This window comes from Euprymna scolopes, chromosome 45, assembly GCF_053919585.1.
Source record: "Euprymna scolopes isolate OS-2025 chromosome 45, ASM5391958v1, whole genome shotgun sequence".
Classification (NCBI taxonomy): Eukaryota; Metazoa; Mollusca; class Cephalopoda; order Sepiida; family Sepiolidae; genus Euprymna; species Euprymna scolopes.
In genome coordinates, this window is record NC_136526.1 from 11,342,189 (window position 1) to 11,368,954 (window position 26,766).

Here is a 26,766-nt window from a genome sequence, read left to right on the forward strand (position 1 = left end):
ACAATGCGTTTTCTACTCTCCATGATTTCATTTCCACAAACTGAACACAGGAAACTTATTTTCAATCATTTCCACAAACTGAACATAGGAAACTTATTTTCAATCACTGACCCGCATTTCAATATTGGTAAGATTGGTAAATATTGGTAAGATTCACTCTAACCCGACTTATTCGCAGACCTTTCATTCTTTACTATCGGCAGAATCACTTCCAAGCAACATGTACAAAATTCCTCGATGGTACTTCTCCGAAAAAAATAAATAAATGCCAACAGGTCATAGCTTTTACAGCTAGCACAGACAGAGGCAAAGTAAAAAGAACAAAATCAAAACGCAAAAGTTTTAAGTCTTAAGGTATTCATTTTATTTAAATTCCTCGTAATACATTGAACAGTTTAGGCAGTTTCTTCCTTCAGCCTATCCTTCTTCAGAGGACCCTGGAAAGAAGAGAGAAAAAGCAATTAAAAAATCAGAAAAAATAATCGTCATTTTTTATTCACTAGCAAATTTAACTTTCTAGTCTTGCAGTCATACATATTTGGAAAGGAATATAGACACGTAATGATGAAATATTTAAAATCGAACCGATTCACGGGAAAATCTTCATGGGTTAAAAAAACACTTGTATTCTTTGAACAACTGAATAAACGTGAATGTTTTTTTCCGTCAGTTAAATTTCACCAACTAATCTATTTTTCAGCAATCAATAATATGTGAGTCAACCTTAATAGCCAACGTGTATATATCTCCTTTAAAAGGACACTAATCTTTAGTGTGTGTGTGTGTGGAGAGAAGGGGGGGGTGATAATAGTACAACACTTACCATAAAGTTCTTCTTTTCGAGCAGAGTCTGGAAGCGACCGTTTCCGTACTTGCTGGCCGTATCAATGAACTTGAGGGTGATCTTCTCCAAGGCCTTGCGTCTGAAGTGGGTAAGAAGAGACTTGCGGAGAGTAATGATCCTCTTCCTGGTTCCCATCACACATCCTTTCAACATGAGGAAGTCCTGGTTCAGTTCCCCGTAGTGAGGGAAACCACCAACTGGAGTGATGGACTTCTCGGCAGGGTCATGATCAGTAGAAGCGTTGTTTTTGATCACCTTGCCATCCTGGGTGTGAAGACCACGTCCGATACGGTAGATTTTCTTGTTGATTTCAGTACGGTGGTGATAGCCTTTCTGTCCAGCCCTGGCAACAGAGTACTGGACTCTGCTTGGATGCCAGGCACCAATGCAGGCAACTTTACGCAGACCCTTGTGCGTTTTCCTCGGCAATTTCTTGGTATGCCAACGGGAGGTCACACCTGGAATCAGATAAGAGAAATAATCTTTAAAAGTAGTAAAGTTTCTTAAAGTGAACGCAATAAGATTAGAGTCCCCATCACAATCTTAAATTGTTTATAAAAATGAATATTTAGAAATGGTGGTAAATAAATGCAAAGAGATCAGCAATGCTAAAGTTTAAAATAACAATTCTAGCGATGAGAATTTTCTTCCCTTTGAAATACAATTTTTTAAAAATTTCTTATAGTTTTTTTTTTTTTTTTTTTTTTAAAGACTACCTTATAAAAAAAAAAAAAGTAATAATTTCATAAATGGAAAAAAAACATGGCAAGGATTGGGGGGAGGGTCCAGATTTTATTTTTGTTTAAAAAACATAAAGTAAGTGAGTGAGGGGGGGGAGGGGAAGAAAAAAAAAAACTGAATCCAATTAAATCACCTCAAACGCAACTAAAGATACATCTTCATGTCCCATTGGGCTCAGTAGGTGAACTTTCAGAGAACAAACTTTCCCAAGTTCTGCATATCTTGTACAATTAAAAAGAATTTGACGGGACAGAAAAAAATATTTGAAGATTTCCGACTGAACAATTACAAAACACGTGTTATTTCTTTTTTGGGCGCAGTAGATAGATAGAAGCGTTGAATATATAGTTCCAGGTGAGCATTGTCCAAAGATAGCAGTTTCAATCCTATCCAAAAGGAAACTGGAGAAATAGTTGGGCAAAACGTAGTGAGACAACTATGGGAGGCGGTAATTACTGGGAATACAGTTAAGAGACTCAGCGTTCTTATTCTGTCACAGTTAACCACCCAAAGAAAGCCCGAGGAATAGTTGGCCAAAAAGATGAACAGATGTCAGATCAGTAGCAAATGTGATGGTATAGGGTTCAATCCCAATGTTGTCCAATATAATTGGTTCATTAACTTAGTCTGATTTGGACCTTAGAATCACCCGTCTCCCAAAACTCATTACATTTTCCTATTTACAATGCCTCCCCACGGGACAGTTTTAATGTGGAGAAAAGGAACAAAAATAAAAATTGTCTCAGTCGTGAAGGATTTCTCCTCCACTGACAGAACAAGAAATTGAAGTGCAGCATCTGAAGAATGAAATTTTGCATGAAGTTATAACTACCCCAGAGAGGAAATGTAACATTCTCAGATTTTTTTTTATTAAAGTTCTGCTTGCATCACAAAAAGGGGTCAAAATGACCCAAAAAATAACACTTTTCATTTTGCTGAAATTCACCCAAAGCAAGAGGACATCGATATGCATCTGGAAACGTAATATTTGACGCTGGGACAACATAGTTTGTGGATTTTATTTTAATTTCCTTTTTTGACAAGTTTTTTTTTTTTTTTTTTTTTTCTACTAAATCAACGCCTGTGCATCAGAAGGAAGGCAGCAAGATGGGGTTTTACAGCATTAAAAGAAATCAGACAAGAGTTCCATCCGATTCATCATATACACAAAGCGCAATTTCAACCAAAAAATGTTGATGCTTGGGGGGGGGGGGGGTAATATTTTTGTGGCTACAATATGAAAATCATCTATGGATACAGGTTTTACTTTAATATTTTTGTGGCTACAATATGAAAATCATCTATGGATACAGGTTTCACTTCCCGATTCCCAGAAAAAGTAGATTTAATGCTCATCAATGCCCAAGTCTATCAAATTTTCCTTTTACTTCACCCGTGCCAGACAAAAGTATGTGGAGACACTAGTCTCAGTCTCTCACATAGCGAACACAGACAATGCACAACACTTTCAGGACCCATGGATTATCGCCCGTTGCGGGTTTCAGCCGATAGATGGCAATATCAATTCTTTTTCATAGAACATATGCACTCCAATTGTGTTTTACACACGAAAACATACCATAATGCAATGAACTTTTCAGTACATTCCAGCTTTATCGAGGTAAGACAAAATATTGCAGATCATGGACAAACTCTACAATCATGAATTTGCCCAGTCATACAATACGCTTAAATATATTTCAATTTATCTAGATTTTGTTCATATTATTATGGATTTCCAAAATAAAAAAAAAAAGAAAAAATTTTTCTTAAAAGTATTTGGGTACCATCAGCTAGAATCGAAACCAAAAGAAAAACTAGCAGTCAATAGCTGGTGACGTTACCACTGCACCAAAGTGACACACATGACCCGATTAAAAATAAACGAAGATGAATGTACAAAATGGGTTTTTTTTTTCAATTTTCACCCATTTTTAACCACTTAAAAACTATTTTAACCGGCTAAAGAGCCATAAGAACAGTCCATAGAAAATCCAATAATTTGAGGCCTCTAGCGCAGCTGACTTAGTTTCAGAAGAGACAAGATTTTGAAAATATTGAGTTTTATACATTACTAATTCTTCATTGGCATATACACATTTAATGACTTGTATCCAATTTTTCCAGAAACCATGGCAGAAAAAAAAAAAAGTTTAAATCAGCATTAGTGTTTATATCCAAAAGACAGCAAGGTTAATATTAATTTTAGTCACTGTATAGCATTAATAGGTTAGTGAAAATAACCTAATTGCTTTTTAAATTGACTATAAAAATTGGAGATTTGCAGCATATCACTGCACTCATTTAATGTTGAATAAAGTTATCTTAAAAGAGGTGTGTATGTGTTGTGCCTGTGCAGTGTTTGTTTTTGTGTCTGCGTGTTATTGTGGGTGTGTGTGTGTGTGTGTTTTGTCGTTAAAACTTGAAATCCAAGATCTTTTCTAAATCAGCACTTGTGCATCAGAAGGAAGGCAGCAAGATGGGATTTTGCAGCATTGAAATCAGACAAAAATTCCATCCGGTTCATCACATACACAAAATGCAATTTAAATTCTAACGAAATGTTTGTGCTAATCATATCTTTTGTAACAATGAAAAGATTTGTTAAAACGACCATTTAAGACGTTTGTGCATTCAACAAAAAAACTAAAACTACACAAGACACACCCAGAAACCAGATATCTTTTTAGCCCCGCCTTAAAATAGGGACCCTTTTTGGAAGGAGGAGGGTGGATATGGGTATATTCATTATTAAAAAAAAAAAAAAAAAAAAAAAAAAAAAAAAAAAAAAAAAAAAAAAGCTGCCACCGGCCTCTAGTTAAAAACTAATATAAATACTGTAGCGAGCACGTATAATCCTTTAATTTCTCACCAGGTCATTGGAGGGGGGGGGGGGGATGTTTTAATTGCTCGATTTTTAAAATATAATTTGAAAAAATATACAAGTGTTCTGGAATTCTTGGTTTTATGGCTGATGAAAATCCAACATCAGATAATGACCCGCACCCCGAGGAATTTTTCATCGGCAAAAGGGAGAGAACAAGAATAAAATCAAATTCCATACAAATTAAGTTATAATACAAAATTTAGCAATAGATTGATGGGTGGAGGTATTATCCTTCTTTATGAGATTAACCCCCCCCCATCCCATAAAATAGAAAACTGAAGGAAATGGAAATTCAAGATGGCGTCTCACACCCTCTTTAACACCGTAAGTATGGAAAAAGGTGTTATAAATAAAAAACTATACAAAATACTATTAAAAACTCACCGAATATATGTCAACATATGTCACGGTAACATATTCAGCGAGTTTTTAACAGTATTTTATCCGGTTTTTTTATTTATAACATCTTTTCCCAAACTTACCATGTTAAAGAGAGAATAAGACGCCATCTTGAATGTTCCAATACATCGGTAAACACTGTATGGTTTTCGAGCTGAATAAATATGTTACATTGAATAAAAACACGAAAAATATATCCAGTTTGGCAAAAAAGTAACTTATCTTGCCTTTGATAACATTTATTTGTTATATATTTGTTTTTTGACAACTTTTTCGAATCTATGTGTACAGTAATACAAACCCAAAGATTCTATTATGTGGCTTTTTGCTTGTAAGCATATGTAGAAAACAAAAATATCTTCCATGGTTTTTATTCTGGAACTGTTTCTAGTAAAGAAATACTGCATCATTCAGGTTTCAGATGACGATATGCTATCGCATATATAATACTTACTAGACTACCCGTGACCCGTTGGGTCAGTAAGTTATATTAGCTATGGAATTCATGTATGAGCGTGACACTTTTTGATACAGAAACATTTCTATGAAAGTATATTAAAGTGGAGGGAAAAAAAAAATTTTTTTTTTACAGTTACTGAATAAGTGGTTGGCCATACTTATAGGTAAATGTGCACCGAAACAGATACCATAATATTATAGTTTAATTCAAATTTTGATATATCTGCTTTTATTTTTTTTAACATTGTTCATTTCTGCATTATGTTTAAGTTATTTTAAACCCCACTCTTTCAAAATAATAACGGTAATATTTCAGTGTGCAGGTCATGCGCGCATGCGCAACCGGATGTTGTAAACCGGAAAGTGGGTTACATACATCGCTACAAGGTCATTTGAGTTATATAATTATATAGATTTCCTGTCACAATGTTCAACCTAAGTATACGATCTGCTTGAATTAGATTTGCTGTCTACTTGCCAGAATGTTGTATTTGTTGCCTACAGATTATTTGCATGGTTCTTACCCCAACTGCAGTGCTTAAATATTGTCCTGTGCTGCAGCTGAACAGATCAAACCTGTGGTGACGATACACATTCATGTTAGACACTGCATAATCACATCGTTGTTTGCTCAAAGATGTACCGGCAATCTTCTTTCGTATTGTGTTCTGCAGTCCTGAACGTGCTGTCTCAGAATTATGTGAACGAACACGTATCACATGTTCAGAGTTCTGTATTGGCTAACTATCGCTATGTTCCTAAGTTTTATGAATTCCTAATTAGCTTCTGTCTAAGCCGGGGTCATAAAAAACCGTTAGCAATAAAGGGGTGGAGGAAAAAAAAAAAACCTTACCTTTCATTCCTTTACCCTGAGTCACACCAATAATATCAATGAGTTCATCCTGTTGGAAGACATCTGCGATAAAAATTGGCTTTTCAAGGTGTTCTCTTGCCCATTTTACTTTATCTGCAATCGTGCCGCCATTCAGTTGGATCTCAGCAATATGAGCCTTCTTCTGGCGTTTCTTCAAAAGACGAATCTGGAAAATGGTGGGAGAGAAAAAGTGTTTATATTTATTTTTTATTTCTTTTTAAATATTCAAAAATTACAATCGGAGGATCGTTTAAGCAAAACGTTTACAAAACCTTTATGAGCTATTCTTAAATTCAGGAAAAAAAAGAAAAAAAATTCTTGTGCACATGTGAAAGAAATCCAGCGACATTCACCATAGGTATGTCGAAAATCGGTTTATCCCCAGAAAGAGCAAAATTTGGGAGAAACTCCAGTAAAAGAGTGGTCCACAATCGCACGTATATTCCTGTGAGATTGTGTTAGGTTTTATGGTCCTGGCAAGGATGTGTTGATATCCTACATACAGCACCTAGTATTCCTAAATGGTCACCTATCTGGTCCCAACTAGATGCAATATTGCTTAACTGATGATCCGACAAGAACCAGTACCAACAAAATGTATTGGATCACAGGATACTGGAAGATTTTTTTTTTTTTTTTTTTTTTTACTCCTCATTAAAATTTACTCCTCATTAAAATTTATTACTATTTATTAAAAACACTGAAGTTCTAGTAATTTGCTTTTTTTAGATTAACATCAAAAAACTTTGTCCTCATTCATAAGAGACGTCTTGAATAAAGGGTTCCAGGATCAAAATTCATCCATCAAGTGCTTTTGTAAACCTTGAAGTAGTATTTTAATTTTTAAAGCTTTATTTCAAGTGTACCTGGGGACCACAATTTTTGGCTTTTATTTTAAACTAGCACGGGTACCCGGTGATGCCGGGTGTTTTGAGTAAATCAAACTAAACTATAAAAAAAAAAGTTTTGTTAGATGAATATGAGGATCGAAAAGTTGGAAATTAAAGTGTGAAAAAAAAAAAAAAAAAAAAAAAAAATGTGACGTTAACCATTGGGCCACCGCGACATACAACGGAAACACGATTGAATTTATTTAACTATTAAAAACAGGTGTCTGCAATAAAAGTTAACTCTGCTGCTTCGATTTGACCTAATTACGGTCAAATAGAAGTCACAGTTAGCTGCGAGACAGCGTTTGGGTTTGTTTACCCAAATTTGACCCCCCCCCCCACAGATGTTGGGGAGGGGGGAAACCAGCTCCCAATTGTCCAGATTGAATAGCAATTGTCTGATGTACAACATTGATCAAAGCTGATTGCTTCTGGACATTTCTTGGCACGATGCCGAAAAAGTTGATTTAGCTAGAATTAGTTTTGCTTTTTATACGAAAAAGCCAAATCAACACGCGAGCAGCCAAAATAGCAATAATTTTTGTAAAAGTTGACATAAATAAATCTATACGCGACGCGCTTTCCCAAATCTTAGATATTATTATATAGGACCTATATAAACAGTTATAAGCGATAGTAACGAACCTGGGACCGTGTGCGAGAAAAGCCTTTGCCAGACATACACGAAATGGTCACACACATTTTGCCTTTTTTATATATATATATATATATATTTTTTTTTCTTTTTGACAATTTTTCTTTTCTAAATCAACGCTTGTGCATCAGTAGGAAGGCAGCAAGAGCATTAGAAGAAATCAGGCAGTGGACTGATTAAAAAAAAAAAGAAAAAAAAGTGGAGACCTCGTATTCTTGCAAAGAGGAATTTGTAAATAAAATAATTGGAACATTTGTATGCAGGTGAGAGAGATATAAACTTACCTGGGTATGAGCTATGATTCTGACACTGGTGCAGTAGCGGACAATCTTCTTGTAGTCATTCTCAATAGACTTCCTGCCAGCCTCATCTTGACACTTTTTCTTGTGCTTTGTGAAAGCTTTCCTCTTAGAGGAGGACCTTTGGAATGGAGGAGGGGAAAAACCAAAATAGTCATTACTTGTTAACAAGTCTCATCACGCACATGTGAGCGGAGACTATGTACACAATTGAAGCAATTCAGCTCATCAACCTGGTACCTCAAAAACGGATATGGAAACATTTTAATTCAATTCCTTTTCAAACAGGACGAGATAACTCGGGTGCTACAAAGCCATCAAGATAATTATGATGCCCCCCCCCCTCCAATTTTTCATTTCTTAATACTTCTGCAGATACAGGATGGACCAAAAGTCGCTGACCAGTTTTTAATTTTTTTTTTTTTTTTTTTTTTTTTTTTTCAGATCCTGAACATTATGGAAAAATTCAGTATCGTTCAACATACAAAAATTATGTAATTTTATTATCAAAATCAAGGCTCTCAATAATGCAAACCCAAAAGAGCCAATCAAATCATATGAATTGGCCATCTCATTCTTCTGATCTCACCAGACCCCAATTTTTCTTTTTTTTTTGGGGGGGGGGGGGGGGGGCAGCTAAAGGAAAAGGTTTTTGTCAACAAGCCTCAATCTTAGAGCTAAAAGAAAACATTACTACAGAAATAAGAGAAATAAGAAAAACGTTATGGCAGAGGTAATCAAAAGAGCTCAAATTTATGAAGCAGAAAATAGAAGGAATTTGCAGGATGTTATTTTTCATATTTAACAATACAAGTTTCAAGTTTACTACAGTGGAAAAGTTTATCAGCGTTATTTTATGATACTATAATTTTTATTTTAATTTTTTACTATAATTTTTATGATACTATAATTTAAAAAAAAAAAACAAAAAAAAAAAAAACCTATTCAAAATTTAAATAGGTCATTGACTTTTAGCCCACCCTGTATGTAGTACAAAAATTATAAGTACATTGGGGGGGGGGGGGATGTCAACAGATACTCCGATCTAAGGGAGATAACCAGCATTCATATAGCAAAAATAAGCATGTTTTGAAAGGTATAATTTGGGTGGCTTACACACAAAACTAAATGAAAAAAATGGCAATTAATCAAAAACAAAATTAAATAAACTTGTTAATTAATGTAAATACAAATTTTTAAAAATAAATCTTTTCCGATATTTTAGATAGCGTCAGGATGATTAATTTTTTGAAGGAGATTGAAATATTTAAACTGTCAATTTCTGACAATGATTTTTTTTTAGCACTATTTTGTAGTTTCACCTAGTAATTTAATATTGTAAAAATTGAATTTAATTAAAAAAAAAAATTAAAAAAAATTTTTTTTTTAAATACTTGCACCGTTTTTTTTCTCTACCCAAGTACGTGTATTGTCAAAACTTATCCAAAAAATACAAATTATCCATAACATCTTAATATACAAATGTATAAAAAAATAAATAAAAAAAAATTAGCAAGATTCTGCACAAGATAATGTGTTTGTTTTTTTTTTGTTTTTTCTTCTTTTAAATAAGGGAAGCAATTTTCATTGGAACAACTTCTGGATTGGCTATACAAAAGGAAAGTTTTTCATTGGCTATTTGGAATTTAATGTTATTGCTTTCGCCTACAGAATCATTACTAAGACTTCTTAGAATAGATAACGCCAAATTTTGGGACGTCCCTGATTTTCTAAAGAAACAATGGACCATGTCTTCACTTCACGAGAAAATAATGATTTAAATTGGACATTTAGTTGAATTTTACCCAAAATAACAAAACTACACCTTTTACACCTCAAATTAAAAAAGCACAACTTCAAATTAAAAAACACAACTTCAAATTAAAAAAACTAAACTTCAAATTAAAAAAAGACAACCTCAAATTAAATAAACCCAAGTTCAATTTAAAAGCACGTGACATTATGTTAGAATTATTCATACTCAAACTTTGTAAGGTAATTTGCATAACATCATTTATGCAAATTACCCACTATTACTTGTAGTTGCTCGCAACAATAAAAAAAGAAAAGTTTCTAACAATTAACATTACAATAATTTAAAATATGGAAAATAACAATGGATCTCCGGTAGTTGTGCGATCAAGTAGAGGAGTCAAGAGAGGCACAGTACGTGGTCAGTACAAACGCAATCAAAATTCTCCTAAGCGTCGGATTCTGGAAGCCGCTCGAAATAGCAGGGACTGGACAACTGTCGCAGAGAACTGTGGGATAAATAGGAACACCACGTACGCCTGGGTGAATAAACAGGTCAAGGGGCAAGACGTGGAGGATAAGCCGCGGGGTGGAAGGCGACATGGGAAAGTGAATCCGGACATGGTCAACAACATGCTTGATATAATCGGAGAAGATCCTACCATCACTCTCAAGGAGTTGGCCTTGAAGATTTCGGAGATGCATGGAATCAACCCCCCAATCAGCGTTACTACCATAAATAACCATCTCGATGGTAGACTCTTCACTGTAAAACGGGTTCACAAGCAAGCCGAGAATGTCAACACTCCGGAGAATAAGGTAAAACGTCGTATCTATGTAGAAAGGGTTATGGCCGCATTGGGAGCTGGTAAACATGTGGTGTATTTGGATGAGTCAAACGTGAACTTATTTTGTACTCGGACCGTTGGACGATCCGCGAGGGGCCAGAGAGTGGTGCTACATGTTCCAGGCTCGAAAGGTCCAAATATTCACATGGTTGCTGGTATTAGTCAACAGGGACTCATCAACTTCACCCGCAGGCGTGGCGCCTACAAGCACCCGGATGTCAACCAATGGGTTGCAGAACTACTCAATTCTGTCTTCGCAATGGGATATGATGCCGGACAGGTAGCCTTGGTAATTGACAACGCCCCGTGCCATTCCCGAGTGGAACAACTACACGACCAGGCAGCTTTTGCAGAAGTGGAGTTTATTCGCTTGCCTCCATACAGCCCGGCTCTCAACCCCATCGAAATGGCCTGGTCAGCCATCAAAGCCGTCATCAAGAGGGATCTACCGAGCGTTATACATGTGCCACAACCGGAAGATATCACAAAAGTGGAGCACCGTCTTCGTCTTGTGGAGACCGCCATCGACCGAGCCTACCAAGTGGTAACTCCTGCCATGTCTCAGGCATTCTGTAATCGGGTTCAACGCCATCACGCTAGATGTCTCAGGGAAGAGGACCTCCCTGTTGGAGAATAAATGGTTTATCTATCATGTAATAAAATTTTAATTTAAACTTGGATTTTTTTAATTTAAACTTGGATTTTTTTAATTTGAAGTTGTGTATTTTAATTTGAAGTTGTGTATTTTAATTTGAAGTTGTGTATTTTAATTTGAAGTTGTGTATTTTAATTTGAAGTTGTGTATTTTAATTTGAAGTTGTGTATTTTAATTTGAAGTTGTGTATTTTAATTTGAAGTTGTGTATTTTAATTTGAAGTTGTGTATTTTAATTTGAAGTTGTGTATTTTAATTTGAAGTTGTGTATTTTAATTTGAAGTTGTGTTTTTTAATTTGAAGTTGTGTTTTTTAATTTGAAGTTGTGTTTTTTAATTTGAAGTTGTGTTTTTTAATTTGAAGTTGTGTTTTTTAATTTGAAGTTGTGTTTTTTAATTTGAAGTTGTGTTTTTTAATTTGAAGTTGTGTTTTTTAATTTGAAGTTGTGTTTTTTAATTTGAAGTTGTGTTTTTTAATTTGAAGTTGTGTTTTTTAATTTGAAGTTGTGTTTTTTAATTTGAAGTTGTGTTTTTTAATTTGAAGTTGTGTTTTTTAATTTGAAGTTGTGTTTTTTAATTTGAAGTTGTGTTTTTTAATTTGAAGTTGTGTTTTTTAATTTGAAGTTGTGTTTTTTAATTTGAAGTTGTGTTTTTTAATTTGAAGTTGTGTTTTTTAATTTGAAGTTGTGTTTTTTAATTTGAAGTTGTGTTTTTTAATTTGAAGTTGTGTTTTTTAATTTGAAGTTGTGTTTTTTAATTTGAAGTTGTGTTTTTTAATTTGAAGTTGTGTTTTTTAATTTGAAGTTGTGTTTTTTAATTTGAAGTTGTGTTTTTTAATTTGAAGTTGTGTTTTTTAATTTGAAGTTGTGTTTTTTAATTTGAAGTTGTGTTTTTTAATTTGAAGTTGTGTTTTTTAATTTGAAGTTGTGTTTTTTAATTTGAAGTTGTGTTTTTTAATTTGAAGTTGTGTTTTTTAATTTGAAGTTGTGTTTTTTAATTTGAAGTTGTGTTTTTTAATTTGAAGTTGTGTTTTTTAATTTGAAGTTGTGTTTTTTAATTTGAAGTTGTGTTTTTTAATTTGAAGTTGTGTTTTTTAATTTGAAGTTGTGTTTTTTAATTTGAAGTTGTGTTTTTTAATTTGAAGTTGTGTTTTTTAATTTGAAGTTGTGTTTTTTAATTTGAAGTTGTGTTTTTTAATTTGAAGTTGTGTTTTTTAATTTGAAGTTGTGTTTTTTAATTTGAAGTTGTGTTTTTTAATTTGAAGTTGTGTTTTTTAATTTGAAGTTGTGTTTTTTAATTTGAAGTTGTGTTTTTTAATTTGAAGTTGTGTTTTTTAATTTGAAGTTGTGTTTTTTAATTTGAAGTTGTGTTTTTTAATTTGAAGTTGTGTTTTTTAATTTGAAGTTGTGTTTTTTAATTTGAAGTTGTGTTTTTTAATTTGAAGTTGTGTTTTTTAATTTGAAGTTGTGTTTTTTAATTTGAAGTTGTGTTTTTTAATTTGAAGTTGTGTTTTTTAATTTGAAGTTGTGTTTTTTAATTTGAAGTTGTGTTTTTTAATTTGAAGTTGTGTTTTTTAATTTGAAGTTGTGTTTTTTAATTTGAAGTTGTGTTTTTTAATTTGAAGTTGTGTTTTTTAATTTGAAGTTGTGTTTTTTAATTTGAAGTTGTGTTTTTTAATTTGAAGTTGTGTTTTTTAATTTGAAGTTGTGTTTTTTAATTTGAAGTTGTGTTTTTTAATTTGAAGTTGTGTTTTTTAATTTGAAGTTGTGTTTTTTAATTTGAAGTTGTGTTTTTTAATTTGAAGTTGTGTTTTTTAATTTGAAGTTGTGTTTTTTAATTTGAAGTTGTGTTTTTTAATTTGAAGTTGTGTTTTTTAATTTGAAGTTGTGTTTTTTAATTTGAAGTTGTGTTTTTTAATTTGAAGTTGTGTTTTTTAATTTGAAGTTGTGTTTTTTAATTTGAAGTTGTGTTTTTTAATTTGAAGTTGTGTTTTTTAATTTGAAGTTGTGTTTTTTAATTTGAAGTTGTGTTTTTTAATTTGAAGTTGTGTTTTTTAATTTGAAGTTGTGTTTTTTAATTTGAAGTTGTGTTTTTTAATTTGAAGTTGTGTTTTTTAATTTGAAGTTGTGTTTTTTAATTTGAAGTTGTTTTTTTTAATTTGAAGTTGTTTTTTTTAATTTGAAGTTGTTTTTTTTAATTTGAACTTTAGTTTTTTTAATTTGAGGTGTAAAAGATGTAGAAAGTCTGTTTTGCCAGATAGCGGAACTGTATCCCCTTTAAATGCTCAATTTAACTGTTTACAAGGGAGAAATCAGTATTTTAAATTATTTTGTTGACTCTTAGGAAAAGTCGTTATTTTAATTTATCAGTTTATATTTTTTGTTATTCCAAATAATGTTTCTCCATAAAAAAAAAAAAAAAGATAACTGTTTTCGACATTTTGTTTTTATGTCCGCTTAAAGTCTATTTAAAAAAAACTGATTCGGACATGAAATCAGTATTTGAAATTATTAATTTATTGACTCTTAGGAAAAGAAGTCGTCTTAATTTATCAGTTTTTTTTTTTTTTTTTTCCATTCCAAATAAATAACTGATTCGGACATTTTATTCCAAATAAATAACTGAATCGGACATTCCTAAAAAGGAAAAGAAGTCGTTATTGTTACTTTATTAATTTGTATTTTTAATAGGAAAAAGTTTGTTTTTCGCCATTTCAGGGGGGGGGGGATACATAATGTCAATTATCTCCCCCTTCTTTGATCCGTGGATCGCATTTGGCTGTTAGGTGGCGTTAGCTGACGTAGTGTCGATCCAACATGGCGCTCGACTTATTCTCGATTAACTGTGCTTTAATATTTGATTTTCTTTAAAAAAAAAAAAAAAAATAATTAAAAAATTAAAAAAAAAAAAAACCACTTGATCGATGTACGTAATTTTTGGAATGTGACATGTACATGCAATGACAAGTACGTACGTTATAAGGTTTATTATTTATACATTGGTTATACACAATGAAAGTACAAATACCTACCTGGATTTTACATCAGAAATCTATGAGGCATTGATAAGAATTGAAAATTTATGTTTAGAAATTGCAAACAAATTCCTCTTTCAATTGGGAAGGACCTCACCGACTCGATCTGCTGCTGCTTTCGCTGATATAGAATTGTGTAGGGAACAAAATTACAACACAGATCATCTTTTGTTGTATGTGCAAGCAAATATTAACAAGCTAACACCTGAGCAAACAGACGTTTACAACAAAATAATGCAGACTAAATAATGGAGTGGGAGATATATTTTTCTTAGATGCGCCAGGAGGAACTGATAAAACGTTCTTAATTAAATTTATGGTTCTTGTGCAGTTTTCCATTGACATTAAAAAATGGAAATATTTTTAAAACAATACGTACGTACTCGTCATGGGATAAAGTTTTCCTACAGAAAAAAATCACGTAATTTCATCAAGTAGTTATTTTTTTATAGCGAAAAAAGAAAAAAATCAACGCTACAAGCGAGTAATTATTAATTCAGCCATCTTGATTCTTAACCAAACATAAAGTTCAAGTAGGGGGATTTCCCTTTTTTTTATAGAGAGTTTTAAAGCAGTTTGGCCATCAAAATTTCTGTTTGGCCTTTTCACCGATGAAATAAAAAAAGCAAATAAAAACAACGCAATAAAACTTAAAAATACGGCACACTTTTTTTTTTGTTCTTGTTTGTTTTTTTTGGTAATTTTTTTATTTTTTCAAGATAATACTATTAAATGGGCACTATTATGCCAAATTAGCCCCTCCCCCCAAAAAATGCACAAAAATTCGAGATTTAAGGTTTTGACGAGATAATTTTAGAAACATGCGCAGTGGAACCATTCTTCCCGCGTGCATTTCTCCGAAATTGGATTAAAATATGGATGTCGATGGTTTAAATCTCAAAGACTTATGTTTGTTATTACAAACCAATGCCGCCACCATCGATTTCCTACAATCACAGAATTTGATTTCTGGATACAAAATATGTTCTTGTGGAAATGAAATGTTATTTCACACACACCCAATTCCAGATGGGTTCATTTTGGGTGTGTCACAATTACAGGTGTAAAAAATAGCAATCGATTCGAAACGGAAGTTTTTTTTTCGCAATCGCACATCTCTTAAAAAAAAATATGAAATTCTGTTTTTATGGGTTAAAAATTCAGCCACATATGAATGGGTCAGAAGTGAATGTCGGATAGAATCTAACCACACAATCGCCGACTGGCGAATGTTTTTAAGAGATGTGTGCATTGAACATTTTGTTAGGCACCCCCCAAATACTTGGTGGTGAGAGGTGTGTCGTAAAGTCTTTTTTCGCGTCGGTAGAACAATGTTGGCCGCATAGTACGACAGCAGTGGGTATTTGGAGGCTATGAGCCTTCCACAAAATCTGGGTTTTTGGTGCCAGTGCCGAAAAGAGATGCCGCCACACTGTTGCCAATAATAACATCCTATATTCGGCCAGGCACAACAATTGTGTCTGATTTTTGACGTGCCTATGACAGGCTGGGAGCCATAGGCTACAATCATTTGCGTGTGAATCACACATATAATTTTGTAAATCCACTAACCGGCGCCACAACGAACCACGTAGAAAGGATGTGGGCGGAAGCAAAAAAAAGACACAAAAGGGAATGTGGCACACATAATGAATTTATAAATTCATACTTGGCCGAGTTTATGTGGAAGCAGAAGTTTTCGGCAACGCCACTAGAAAGTTTATTCCAGCAAATAGCTTCACTGTACCCAGTTTAATATTATATCTTTATATTTTCCACTTGTGCATTTGTGTGGCCGTTGCCATCTTGAATCTTGATACACTTTCAAAACGGTGAAATGACGGACATTGGGATGAATGCATTAATGATGCGTGTAACATCCTAATCAATTCGTGCATTGTTTGCAATCATCTTGACCAGTTGCTCCCCTTCATCTCCTGTTGAGTTATGGGAGAAATATAAATCAAACATGGCCGAAGACATTTTTCATCAAATACACAATGAAAGTACAAATACCTACCTGGATTTTACATCAGAAATCTATGAGGCATTGATAAGAATTGAAAATTTATGTTTAGAAATTGCAAACAAATTCCTCTTTCAATTGGGAAGGACCTCACCGACTCGATCTGCTGCTGCTTTCGCTGATATAGAATTGTGTAGGGAACAAAATTACAACACAGATCATCTTTTGTTGTATGTGCAAGCAAATATTAAGCTAACACCTGAGCAAACAGACGTTTACAACAAAATAATGCAGACTGTAAATAATGGAGTGGGAGATATATTTTTCTTAGATGCGCCAGGAGGAAGTGGTAAAACGTTCTTAATTAAATTTATTTTGGCAGCCATTTGATCACAAAATGTCATAGCCTCAGCTCTTGCAGCTTTTGGAATAGCTGCAACTTTGCTACCAGGTGGACGAACTGATCATTCTGCATTGAAACTTCCTTTAAACATGCAATTATTGAAACTACCATGTGCAATATTTCAAAAACATCAGGCATGGAAAAAGTATTGAAAAAATGCAAACTTATTGTTTGGGATGAATGCACAATGGCTGGCACACATAAAAAAGTCACTGGAGGTTCTTGATCAGTCATTACAAGATTTGCAGGGAAATGATAGATTTGGGAATACAGTAATATTGTTTGCTGGAGATTTCAGGCAAACATTACCTGTAATTCCTCGATCAATACCAGCAGATGAAATAAATGCTTGCCTCAAATACTCCACTTTTTGGAAAAATGTGAAAACATTAAATTTTAGTATAAATATGCGTGTCCAGCAGCAAAATAATCAGAGATCTTTTCAAAACAATTGTTAGAAATTGGGAACGGAACAGTGCCAGTTAGTTTAATTGCCATGCAACTTCTGTCATTTAGTTACATCAAAAGAGGAATTTAAAAAAAAAAAAAGTATTCCCGGACATCCACATTAACTAAGAATCACAGTTGACTGAGTGAACGAGCTATTCGTGCACCAAATAAGTATTCAGTTGAATATTCATGGTGAGTTATTCACATACAAGTCAATTGACACCATTGTTGAAGCGGACGGAGCAATCAATTATCCAGATTTTTTAATTCACTAGATTTGCTAAGGATTCCACCACATGTACTGCAATTGAAAATTAGCGTACCAATTAGGTTACAAAATATTAACCAGCCTGAGCTTTGTAATGGCACACTTTCAGTAAAAAATTTTATGACAAACATCATTGAAGCAACAATTTTGACAGGGCCTTTCAATTCCGACCATTCCCATGATTCCAACAGATCTACCATTTCAAATTTAAGATTGAAAATGCCAATGGAATTGGGAATTGCAATCACAATCAACAAAGTACAGGGACAATCTTTAGAATTAAAAATTTTAATAACTAAAAATTTGTTTTTATCATTTGTTTTTTGGGATTATTGAAATTGTTTCGATTTTCATAAATTTTATCTAATCTGAAAAATTAAGACTCAATTTTGAAAAGGATTTTTTCTTTCAGTCTCAGACACTTTTGGCCTCAATTTTACAGAAATTTATAAAAAAAAGTTCAAGGTAATGAGCAAAGTTCTAAATATCTTTCCAGAATTATTTTTTTATATATGCAACATGCATAATGTGGCAATAAAAAATTTCACACATTTGGTAAAACTCAATTTGTACATTTTTCAATGTAAAATGTAAAAGTTTTTCAGCAACTACAGTGTTTAAGATGCCTGCAGAGTTAGGTTTTATTGCAGACTATATGACTGGATGAAATACTTAACTCTGTTGCATGTACTTTGATTTTTGACGCCAACACAAAGGATGGCGAACATCTTATGATAACGCCGAGTTAACCCATTTCGTAGCCATCCAGAGTGTATCTCGTGGTTATGTAAAGGATTATGAAAATCACATCAATGACTGCATTAGTAAATTGGCTCAGGTAACATTCCCATGATTCCAACAGATCTACCATTTCAAATTTAAGAGATTGAAAATGCCAATGGAATTGGGAATTGCAATCACAATCAACAAAGTACAGGGACAATCTTTAGAATTAATAATTTTAATAACTAAAAATTTGGGTTATGTTTAACTTTCGTCACCCGTTGTTTACAAAGCCATTTGCCGGAAGTGAGGTTTTATCTACGGATGATCAAAACCGTATAGAATGAACCTTTTTTTTATATAAGTTTTATTCAAACAGGCTTTATTAGAACTTAATGGGCTTTTTTTTGTATTTATTAACTGTTTTATTCTTTTTATCAAACAAAAATAGAATTTTTATATTGACATATTATGGACTGTTTTTCGAACATCGAAATTTTCAAATTAGTTTTATTTATAAAAAAAAAAAAAAAAAAAAAGACGGTGTTTTTTTTTTTTAAATTAAATTCTAAACTTTATTTGAATTTTTCAACAAACTTTGACATAAGCTGTGATTCAACTGAAATACCACCTCGTGTTGGGTTTCACCAAACTTGTTATGCACGTTTCACGGATTATCAGAAAATTGAAAGAATTCAGAAAAAACTAGAAAAGAATACTGATAACGTTTTCGAAGGTAAGTTTAAGCTTTTAATAATTTTTATTTTTATTGATACGTATTTGGAAAGAGACAATTTTTCTTATACTCCCTCTATTCACTTAGGCAAGTACGTGTGAACTGAACAGCATGAAAGATTTTATGGTAGGAAAAAATGGATTTAGAGTAACATTTCGTATATAAATTTAATGGAAAATCATCCTCCATTTCCTGGAGACTATTGTTAATTTTTTTTTACCATTAACCCTAAGTCTGAGTGCCAAGATTGTAATTTACCCCCTCCTCTCCCAATAAAAAAATGCACAGAATTTATCTTCACTAGAAAAAAGGTCAACACCTCTAAATTCTAAAATATATTTATTCAATTTAATTGATTTTTAATTTTTTTTTTTTTTTTTTTTTTTTTGTAAACTTCTAAGTTGTACAATCTTTTTTCTTCTCGGGGGAGGGAGCGATTTAAATGAGGGTGTTAATCTACATTAATATCTTTTCAAACAATTGAATATGTACATAAAAGTTGGCATCTGTTTTAGAAAATTTCACTTGTAAAGAAAAAAAAAAAAAAAAACTAGAATTTAAAAACATTCTCCAGTATGTCTAAAAAATCAAATCATCATGTCCACGGAAAGGATATCACTTTGGAAGCAGATAGAAATCTCCTAGCAAGATTGGTTGTGATTGGTAGAATCCGGAACATTAATCTTCAAGAATTACTGTCATATTCCTTAGGTCCATTACCATTGTCCCTTGCAAATTCACATGGATCGTTGGTTAAAACTAATAAAGCAAACTTACTTCATGCTTTAGAAAGCCATGCTAACAATCCTATTGTTGAGAACCCTATAGTAGGTGGCATATATATAGTGGATGGTATGTCGCTGATACACCAATTAAATTTGAACAAATTACAAGGAGAGAAAACATTTCTTAATCTTGCTCTTGTTATTTTGAAAAGTTTAGTGAACAGGGCAAAATCGAATCATTCTAAAGAAATTCATTTTGTTACTGATACATACCAGCAGATCTCTATAAAAAATATCGAGAGGGATAAAAGAGCTGCTACTAGCTCTCAGATAAGAATCCATGGTCAGCTCCTTCCTCAGCAATGGAAGACATTTCTTTCAAATGGAGAGAATAAAAAGTCCTTAATAGAATTCTTGGATGAAACATGGTCTAATGTTTCAACATCAGAGCTTAGAGGAGTGAAGGTATTCTTGGCGCATAACAAGAAATGTCATTCCTTCTCACCTGGAAAAGAGGCAAGTGATATTGTCATCCGGTTAGAAGAGACAAAACTTTGTAGCTCACAAGAAGAAGCTGATACACGGATTTATTTGCATGCTTCTTTTGCAGCCAACACTAGTACGGATGTAATCATTATGAGTCCTGATACCGATGTGTTTGTAATTGGAGTTTCTTTACAAAATCTTATTCCCGCACATTTATACTTCCACATAGGAAGAGGAACAAATTTGCGAACAATAGACATCAAGATGATAAAATACAACATTGGAGAGTCTGTCAGTCAAGCCTTGATTGGTCTACATTGTTTTACAGGATGTGATAGTGTCAGTTCATTTTACGGAAAGGGCAAAAAGAAAGCACTTAGTTTATTACTGAGAGAGAATGAGTTTTGTTACGCATTCAGTGATCTTGGTAATGAATTTTATGTGAAACCAGACACAGCAAAATCATTGGAAATGTTTGTTTGCAGGTTGTATGGCCAACAAAATGTCACAAGTGTGAATGAAGCCAGATACAACATGTTTAGATTCCAAAGAAAATTGGAAATCACAATGCCTCCAAATCAAGATGCCCTGAGTGAACACATCAAGCGAGCTAACTATCAAGCAGGTACGTTTTATAAATATTTAATTTCCAATTATATGTAAAAATTAAATATATGGAGTTTCATTGTTATTTGCTTATTAGAAAGGATGAAAATTATTCAATATTAATGTTAATTTCTTTCTTTTTTCAGGTGTCTATAAAAGGAGCCTCCATGCAAATCCTGATATACCATCCCCTGATTGTCATGGATGGAAGATAGAAAATGGAGATTTAGTAATCCATTGGATGAATCTTCTTCCTGCTCCAGACAGTTTAATGGATTTAATTAACTGCTCTGCCAAATGTAAAAAAAGTCATTGTAAAGACGTTAACATTTGTACATGTCTCCAAAACAGGGTCCCATGCACAGATATGTGCAAGTGTGCAAGAGATTCTTGTTATAAAATTAGTAAAAACATTGGACATGATGATGATGACACTGATGATGATGACGACGACGATGATGAAGTGGCATAAGCAGTGATCAGTTTTAAATAAAAGCATATATGATCTTATTTACTAACATGTTTGTTTAACTTTCATTAAAAATGCCTTTTTGTCCTTTAAATCTGTGTTATTATTCATAGATTCAAAAAAATACTTTTTAATGAAAATTGACAAACATTGTATATTTTACCAAGTTGATGTGTATAAAAAATGACACAAAATCGCAGCTCTACCTCAGGTTTAAACGACCTTGTTACATACAAAATATAGCAATAGATTTGTATGACTAATAATATTGGTAGACTATAGGTGTCTCTACATGAGAAATATCAAAATGTAAATCTATTTCTTTAGTTATCCACAGAAAAGATTGAAGTTGTTTCAAATAAGATGTTTGAAAAAAGCTTTTTTAGAAAAATATTCCCTATTTTGAAGCATAGTAAATATATTAAGTCCAATATTTATGTATTAAATGATGAAGAAATAAATTGGGAATAAAATGTGCTAAACTAGATGTCTGTATTGTTATCGGTTTGTGTGCTACTAAGGTTTAAGCAAGTCATAATGTTCTATTTGATGATTGTCGGCCATCTTTAAATATGGCCGCCGTTTTCATTAATGCGCAACATTTGTGCTTGTGAAAAAAAATATGATGTTCAGGAGTCTATTGGCATTCATTTGACACCATTTTTTCTTCCACCCCCAACCGAGGTCACAGAATCAAAAATCTAGAGGGATTTTGACCTTTGGGCCCATAGCCTAATTTTTCTAATAATTCTATTTTTACGATATGTTCAGGGTCAATGTGAAATTTTATGCTCTTTCCCATAAACTGAGTACAATATTTTAGACAAACTTTATTGCAGACAGTTTCGACAGTAAAGTAAAAGTTATTACGTTTGTATTAAAAAGTTATCAAAAAACAAATACATAACAAATAAATGTTATCAAAGGCAAGATAATTTACTTTTCTACCAAACTGGATATATTTTTGGCGTTTTTATTCAATATATAGACAAAATACTGTTACAGTGAATAAAAACACAAAAAAATATATCCAGTTTCGTAGAAAAATAACTTATCTTGCCTTTGATAACATTTGTTATGTTTTTTGACAAGTTAGAAACTCAAAATGTAATGATTCTAATAACTTTTTGTTTGTAGCATTTGCTTTTTGGGATTATTGAAATTGTTTCGATATTCATAAATTTTATATAATCTGAAAAATTAAGTTCCAAGTTTGATAGGAATTCTTTTTCTATATATTTTCAGGATAAAAAACCTTCATTAATGAACTCCATTTTAATGAAGTATGAAAATTTTGAAGGGAATGGACCAGTTTTGTGTGGCCACTTACTGTACAAGCTAAAGCAACATCTTCCACTGAAGGAGATATCAGAGTGGGCAACTAACAGAAATGTAGAAAATGGTTTTCCGGTAATTCCATTCCATAGGGTTGCCTATGTCTGCCAAAAAATGAAAAAATATAAGAGATTTTTGTTCCCGTCAAAGTCTCCTAATTTCATTAATTTATGCAACGAACCTGTGCATACCACCACCACCACCAGTAGTCCCTCTACCACCACCACCACCACCACCAGTAGTCCCTCTACCACCACCACCAGTACTACCTCTACCACCACCACCACCAGTACTACCTCTACCACCACCAGTACTACCTTTACCACCACCACCAGTAGTCCCTCTACCAGCACCAGCAGTCGTCCCAGTACCACCACCAGAACCTTTAAAAGTACTTCCACGCAGACAGATTTAAAAAAAAAAACTACAAAAAACAAAACTAAGTATTTTTCAAGAATTTTATTTTATATCTGTAAAATGCATAATGTAGCAACAAAGAATTTGCCACATTTGGTAAATTCTCTTTGTAATTTTTTAAATGAAAAATGTAAAATTTTTTCAGCAGCTACAGTATTTAAGATGCCAGCAGAGTTAAGTTTTATTGCAGACTATATGACTGTGGATAAAATCCTTAACTCTGATGCGTGTACTTTGGTTTTTGACGCCACCACGAAGGATGGCGAACATATTAATAATGTCATGTTGACAACGCCTGAATCAACCCATGTCATAGCCGTCCAGAGTGTACCTGGTGGTTATGCAAAGGACTATGCAACTCACATCAATGACTGCATTAGTAAATTGGCTCAGGTACACTCTAAAATTTTTGGTGAACCAGCAATTAGCATAAAAAATAAATTAATTGAAAAAATTGGCTCGTGTTTGACAGACAGAGCAGCTGTCAATCACCGTACTGTAGAAATATTAGAATTGCAATGGGAAAAGCAATTAATAGAGCTCAATTGCAACATACATCCTTTGGAAGCAATTACAAAGGAGGTATGTATGCAATTGAAACATTTTGAGGATGCTAGTGTTAGTGAATTAGTCCTTAGTGGCAAGGATTGTATAGGACATCAGATAATTATGAAAATGTCTTCTCTTAGATATAATAATACTTTAGGTTTAATTAAAGAGTTTAAGGATTTCTTAGGAGATAAATTTTCAGTTAAGGTAGTTCCTAGATATAGAGGTAATAGAATTAATATAATTTTTCATTTAGCTTTGGTTTACTTTACACAGAGAAGACTTTTTAGCATTTTTAAGGCGTTTTAGGAATTCGAAATCTTTGTGCAAAAATTTAGAATCTGCCTTTGGGAATGAAGTAGCATACTTAGAGTTACAGGTTTTAGGTGTTATAGGTAAGCTTCTTTCAGGTCCTTGGATGAGAGCTTTTTACACATCCTTGAAAGATCAGTATACATTCACAGATAGGATCCAGATAGTGGAAGGTGTAGTTGATCAGTTAAAGATTTTAGTTCAAGATCCCATGAAAGTGTTAGAAAGAACTATTGATTTTTTTGGGAATCCAATTGACTTGGATGAGGATTTAGGTAAATTGATGAGGCGTCCTCCTTCCCAATATTGTGACTTGTTTACATCGATGATGAAAAAGTCTTTAGAAGCTATCATCGGTGTCATTCAAAGGCAGTATACAGTTAGTTTTGCTAGGGTAGATAAATTAAGAACGGATGCTCTGGCCTCAGCTAGGTTACACACTATGGAAGCAGAAAGTGTCTTTGGTGAGTATAGTGGTAGGAAACAGTCCTCATCTACTTTAGATACTTTTACAATAAGCAATCTCATCAAAGCAAATAGAAATAAGGTTTTAGATTTCTTCCAGGGCGAAAAAATAGATGTAGAATTTCAGGATAAATTAATAAGTTTAGCAATTAAACAGAGCACAGAAGACCATAAAGTAAATACACAATATAAAAAAACATTAAATACAACTGTTAAGAAAAGAATTTCCGATAAACATAGAAAACAATTAGAAATAGAATTTAAAAAACTAGAAAGAAATCGTCCATCTCTTCCAAATAACCTATTGATAGAGAAGTTCCCAGATCATGTAGAAATTAGGGATCTTTTGTTAGGCAGTATCATAGGTAGGAGTATTTTACATATCTGGGAAGATAATAATGTAGAAGAACAATTCAACGGTCTAGTAATTAGTTTTGAAAATAACAAGTACACTGTAGAATATGATAAAGATGAAGTAATTGAAGAGGTGGTATTAACTAAATACGAATTTGCCGCAGACTATGCAAATAATGAATTAATTTTTATCTAATTTTTTCTACATCCTTGCCTTTTTTTTTTTTACAAAATAAATTTAGTTTTAGTTATAGGAAAAATCTTATTCTTAGTAAAATTTAAATGAATTGTTTTTTCCATTGGTTAATTCTAATATATAACTTACTGTTAATTGTACTTATTTTCTTGTTTTAAAATTATACTTTCATCCCGAATGTAAAATTAGTACATGAAATTTTAAATTATTTTTGTGTAAAAAAAAGATAATACTCTAAACATTTTCTCCTGGATTTTAAATCTATCCAAGAAAATAAAGATTTTCTTTTGTTGGTTCACAAAAAATTATTTAAAACCTTTTATTCCAAATTCAACATGTCTGTTGGAAAAATGTATTTGTTTTTCTTGTTCAAAAAAATTATTGCAAACTTTCTATCATGTTTTATAAATCTGTCCAAGGAAATTTAGATTTTCTTATTTTATTGTTAAAAAAAATTGAACCCAAACCTTTTATTCTGAATTCAAACTGTCTGCTGGAAAAATTTATTTTCTTGTAAAAAAAAAAAAAATTATTGCAAACTTTCTATCATGTTTTATAAATCTGTCCAAGGAAATTTAGATTTTCTTATTTTATTGTTAAAAACAATTGAATCCAAACCTTTTATTCTGAATTCAAACTGTCTGCTGGAAAAATTTATTTTCTTGTAAAAAAAAAAAATTATTGCAAACTTTTTATCATGTTTTATAAATCTGTCCAAGGAAATTTAGATTTTCTTATTTTATTGTTAAAAACAATTGAATCCAAACCTTTTATTCTGAATTCAAACTGTCTGCTGGAAAAATTTATTTTCTTGTAAAAAAAAAAATTATTGCAAACTTTCTATCATGTTTTATAAATCTGTCCAAGGAAATTTAGATTTTCTTATTTTATTGTTAAAAACAATTGAATCCAAACCTTTTATTCTGAATTCAAACTGTCTGCTGGAAAAATTTATTTTCTTGTAAAAAAAAAAATTATTGCAAACTTTCTATCATGTTTTATAAATCTGTCCAAGGAAATTTAGATTTTCTTATTTTATTGTTAAAAAAAATTGAATCCAAACCTTTTATTCTGAATTCAAACTGTCTGCTGGAAAAATTTATTTTCTTGTAAAAAAAAAAATTATTGCAAACTTTCTATCATGTTTTATAAATCTGTCCAAGGAAATTTAGATTTTCTTATTTTATTGTTAAAAACAATTGAATCCAAACCTTTTATTCTGAATTCAAACTGTCTGCTGGAAAAATTTATTTTCTTGTAAAAAAAAAAAAAAAAAAAAAAAAAAAAAGACAAATATTGAAAAACTTTTTATTCTGGAATTTAAATCTGTCTAAAGAGAATTTATATTTTCTTATTTTGTTTTAAATAAAATTATTTAAACTTTTATTCTGATTTCAAAATGTACGCTGGAAAATTTTATTTATTTTCTTGTTTTAAAGACATTTGCAAACTTATCTTAATTTGTTCCCCCTGAATTTAAAATAAACTCAATTTCTTATTTCAATAAATGCAAATGGAATTTCTTTGTCTTTCTGCTTAATTTCTCACATCTTTGAAGAATTTATAAGAAATTATTTGATTAAAATCTTACATTGCAAAATAGGAAATGTCAATCCTAAAGTGTTACCTTCGTTTATTTTATACAAAACGGAATAAAAAACTTATATTATAAAGAAGACGTGTTTTGGTTTGTTATTATTGTTATTATTACATTAAATATTTGTTTAATCATATATTGTAAATATGAAGAATTCCACACTTTATTCATATAGGGTCAATATGAAGCCACCCTCGAAAATTCCTTTAAAATTACGGCCAAATCTGTTCATTGCAATGTGGCCATAAAGTGGGTGCCCATTTGACGTCACATCATTATAGAAAAGTGACCCCCCACTTTGTGACCATTTGTAAAATTTTTTATCTTGGAAACTACTAGTTTCGATTGCCGTATATATATATATGGTTATTTAT

The 26,766-nt window shown here is 32.1% G+C and overlaps 2 protein-coding genes and 1 pseudogene across 3 annotated transcripts in view; 2 read left to right on the plus strand and 1 right to left on the minus strand.

Annotated features, from left to right (window-relative positions):
- Nucleotides 1-340: 340 nt before the first annotated feature.
- Nucleotides 341-26,766, minus strand: part of LOC145269249 (large ribosomal subunit protein uL3-like) — an 84,969-nt gene continuing 58,543 nt past the window's right edge. Inside the window, exons 4-7 of the mRNA XM_080124874.1 lie at nucleotides 8,034-8,169; nucleotides 6,184-6,370; nucleotides 824-1,302; nucleotides 341-437 (exon numbers count right to left, since the gene is read on the minus strand). Of these exons, the coding sequence (XP_079981000.1) occupies nucleotides 396-437; nucleotides 824-1,302; nucleotides 6,184-6,370; nucleotides 8,034-8,169 (844 nt within the window). The 3' untranslated portion in view covers nucleotides 341-395. The remainder of the gene's footprint in view (nucleotides 438-823; nucleotides 1,303-6,183; nucleotides 6,371-8,033; nucleotides 8,170-26,766) is intronic.
- Nucleotides 19,215-21,654, plus strand: LOC145269248 (uncharacterized). The gene is made up of 2 exons (XM_080124873.1): nucleotides 19,215-20,717; nucleotides 20,845-21,654. The coding sequence occupies exons 1-2, from the start codon at nucleotides 19,457-19,459 to the stop codon at nucleotides 21,168-21,170; spliced, it is 1,587 nt and encodes a 528-aa protein (XP_079980999.1). The 5' UTR covers nucleotides 19,215-19,456; the 3' UTR covers nucleotides 21,171-21,654.
- On the plus strand, nucleotides 22,810-25,239 carry LOC145269251 (uncharacterized; annotated as a pseudogene). Its single transcript, XR_013864968.1, has one exon. The product of XR_013864968.1 is annotated as an uncharacterized LOC145269251 (transcript).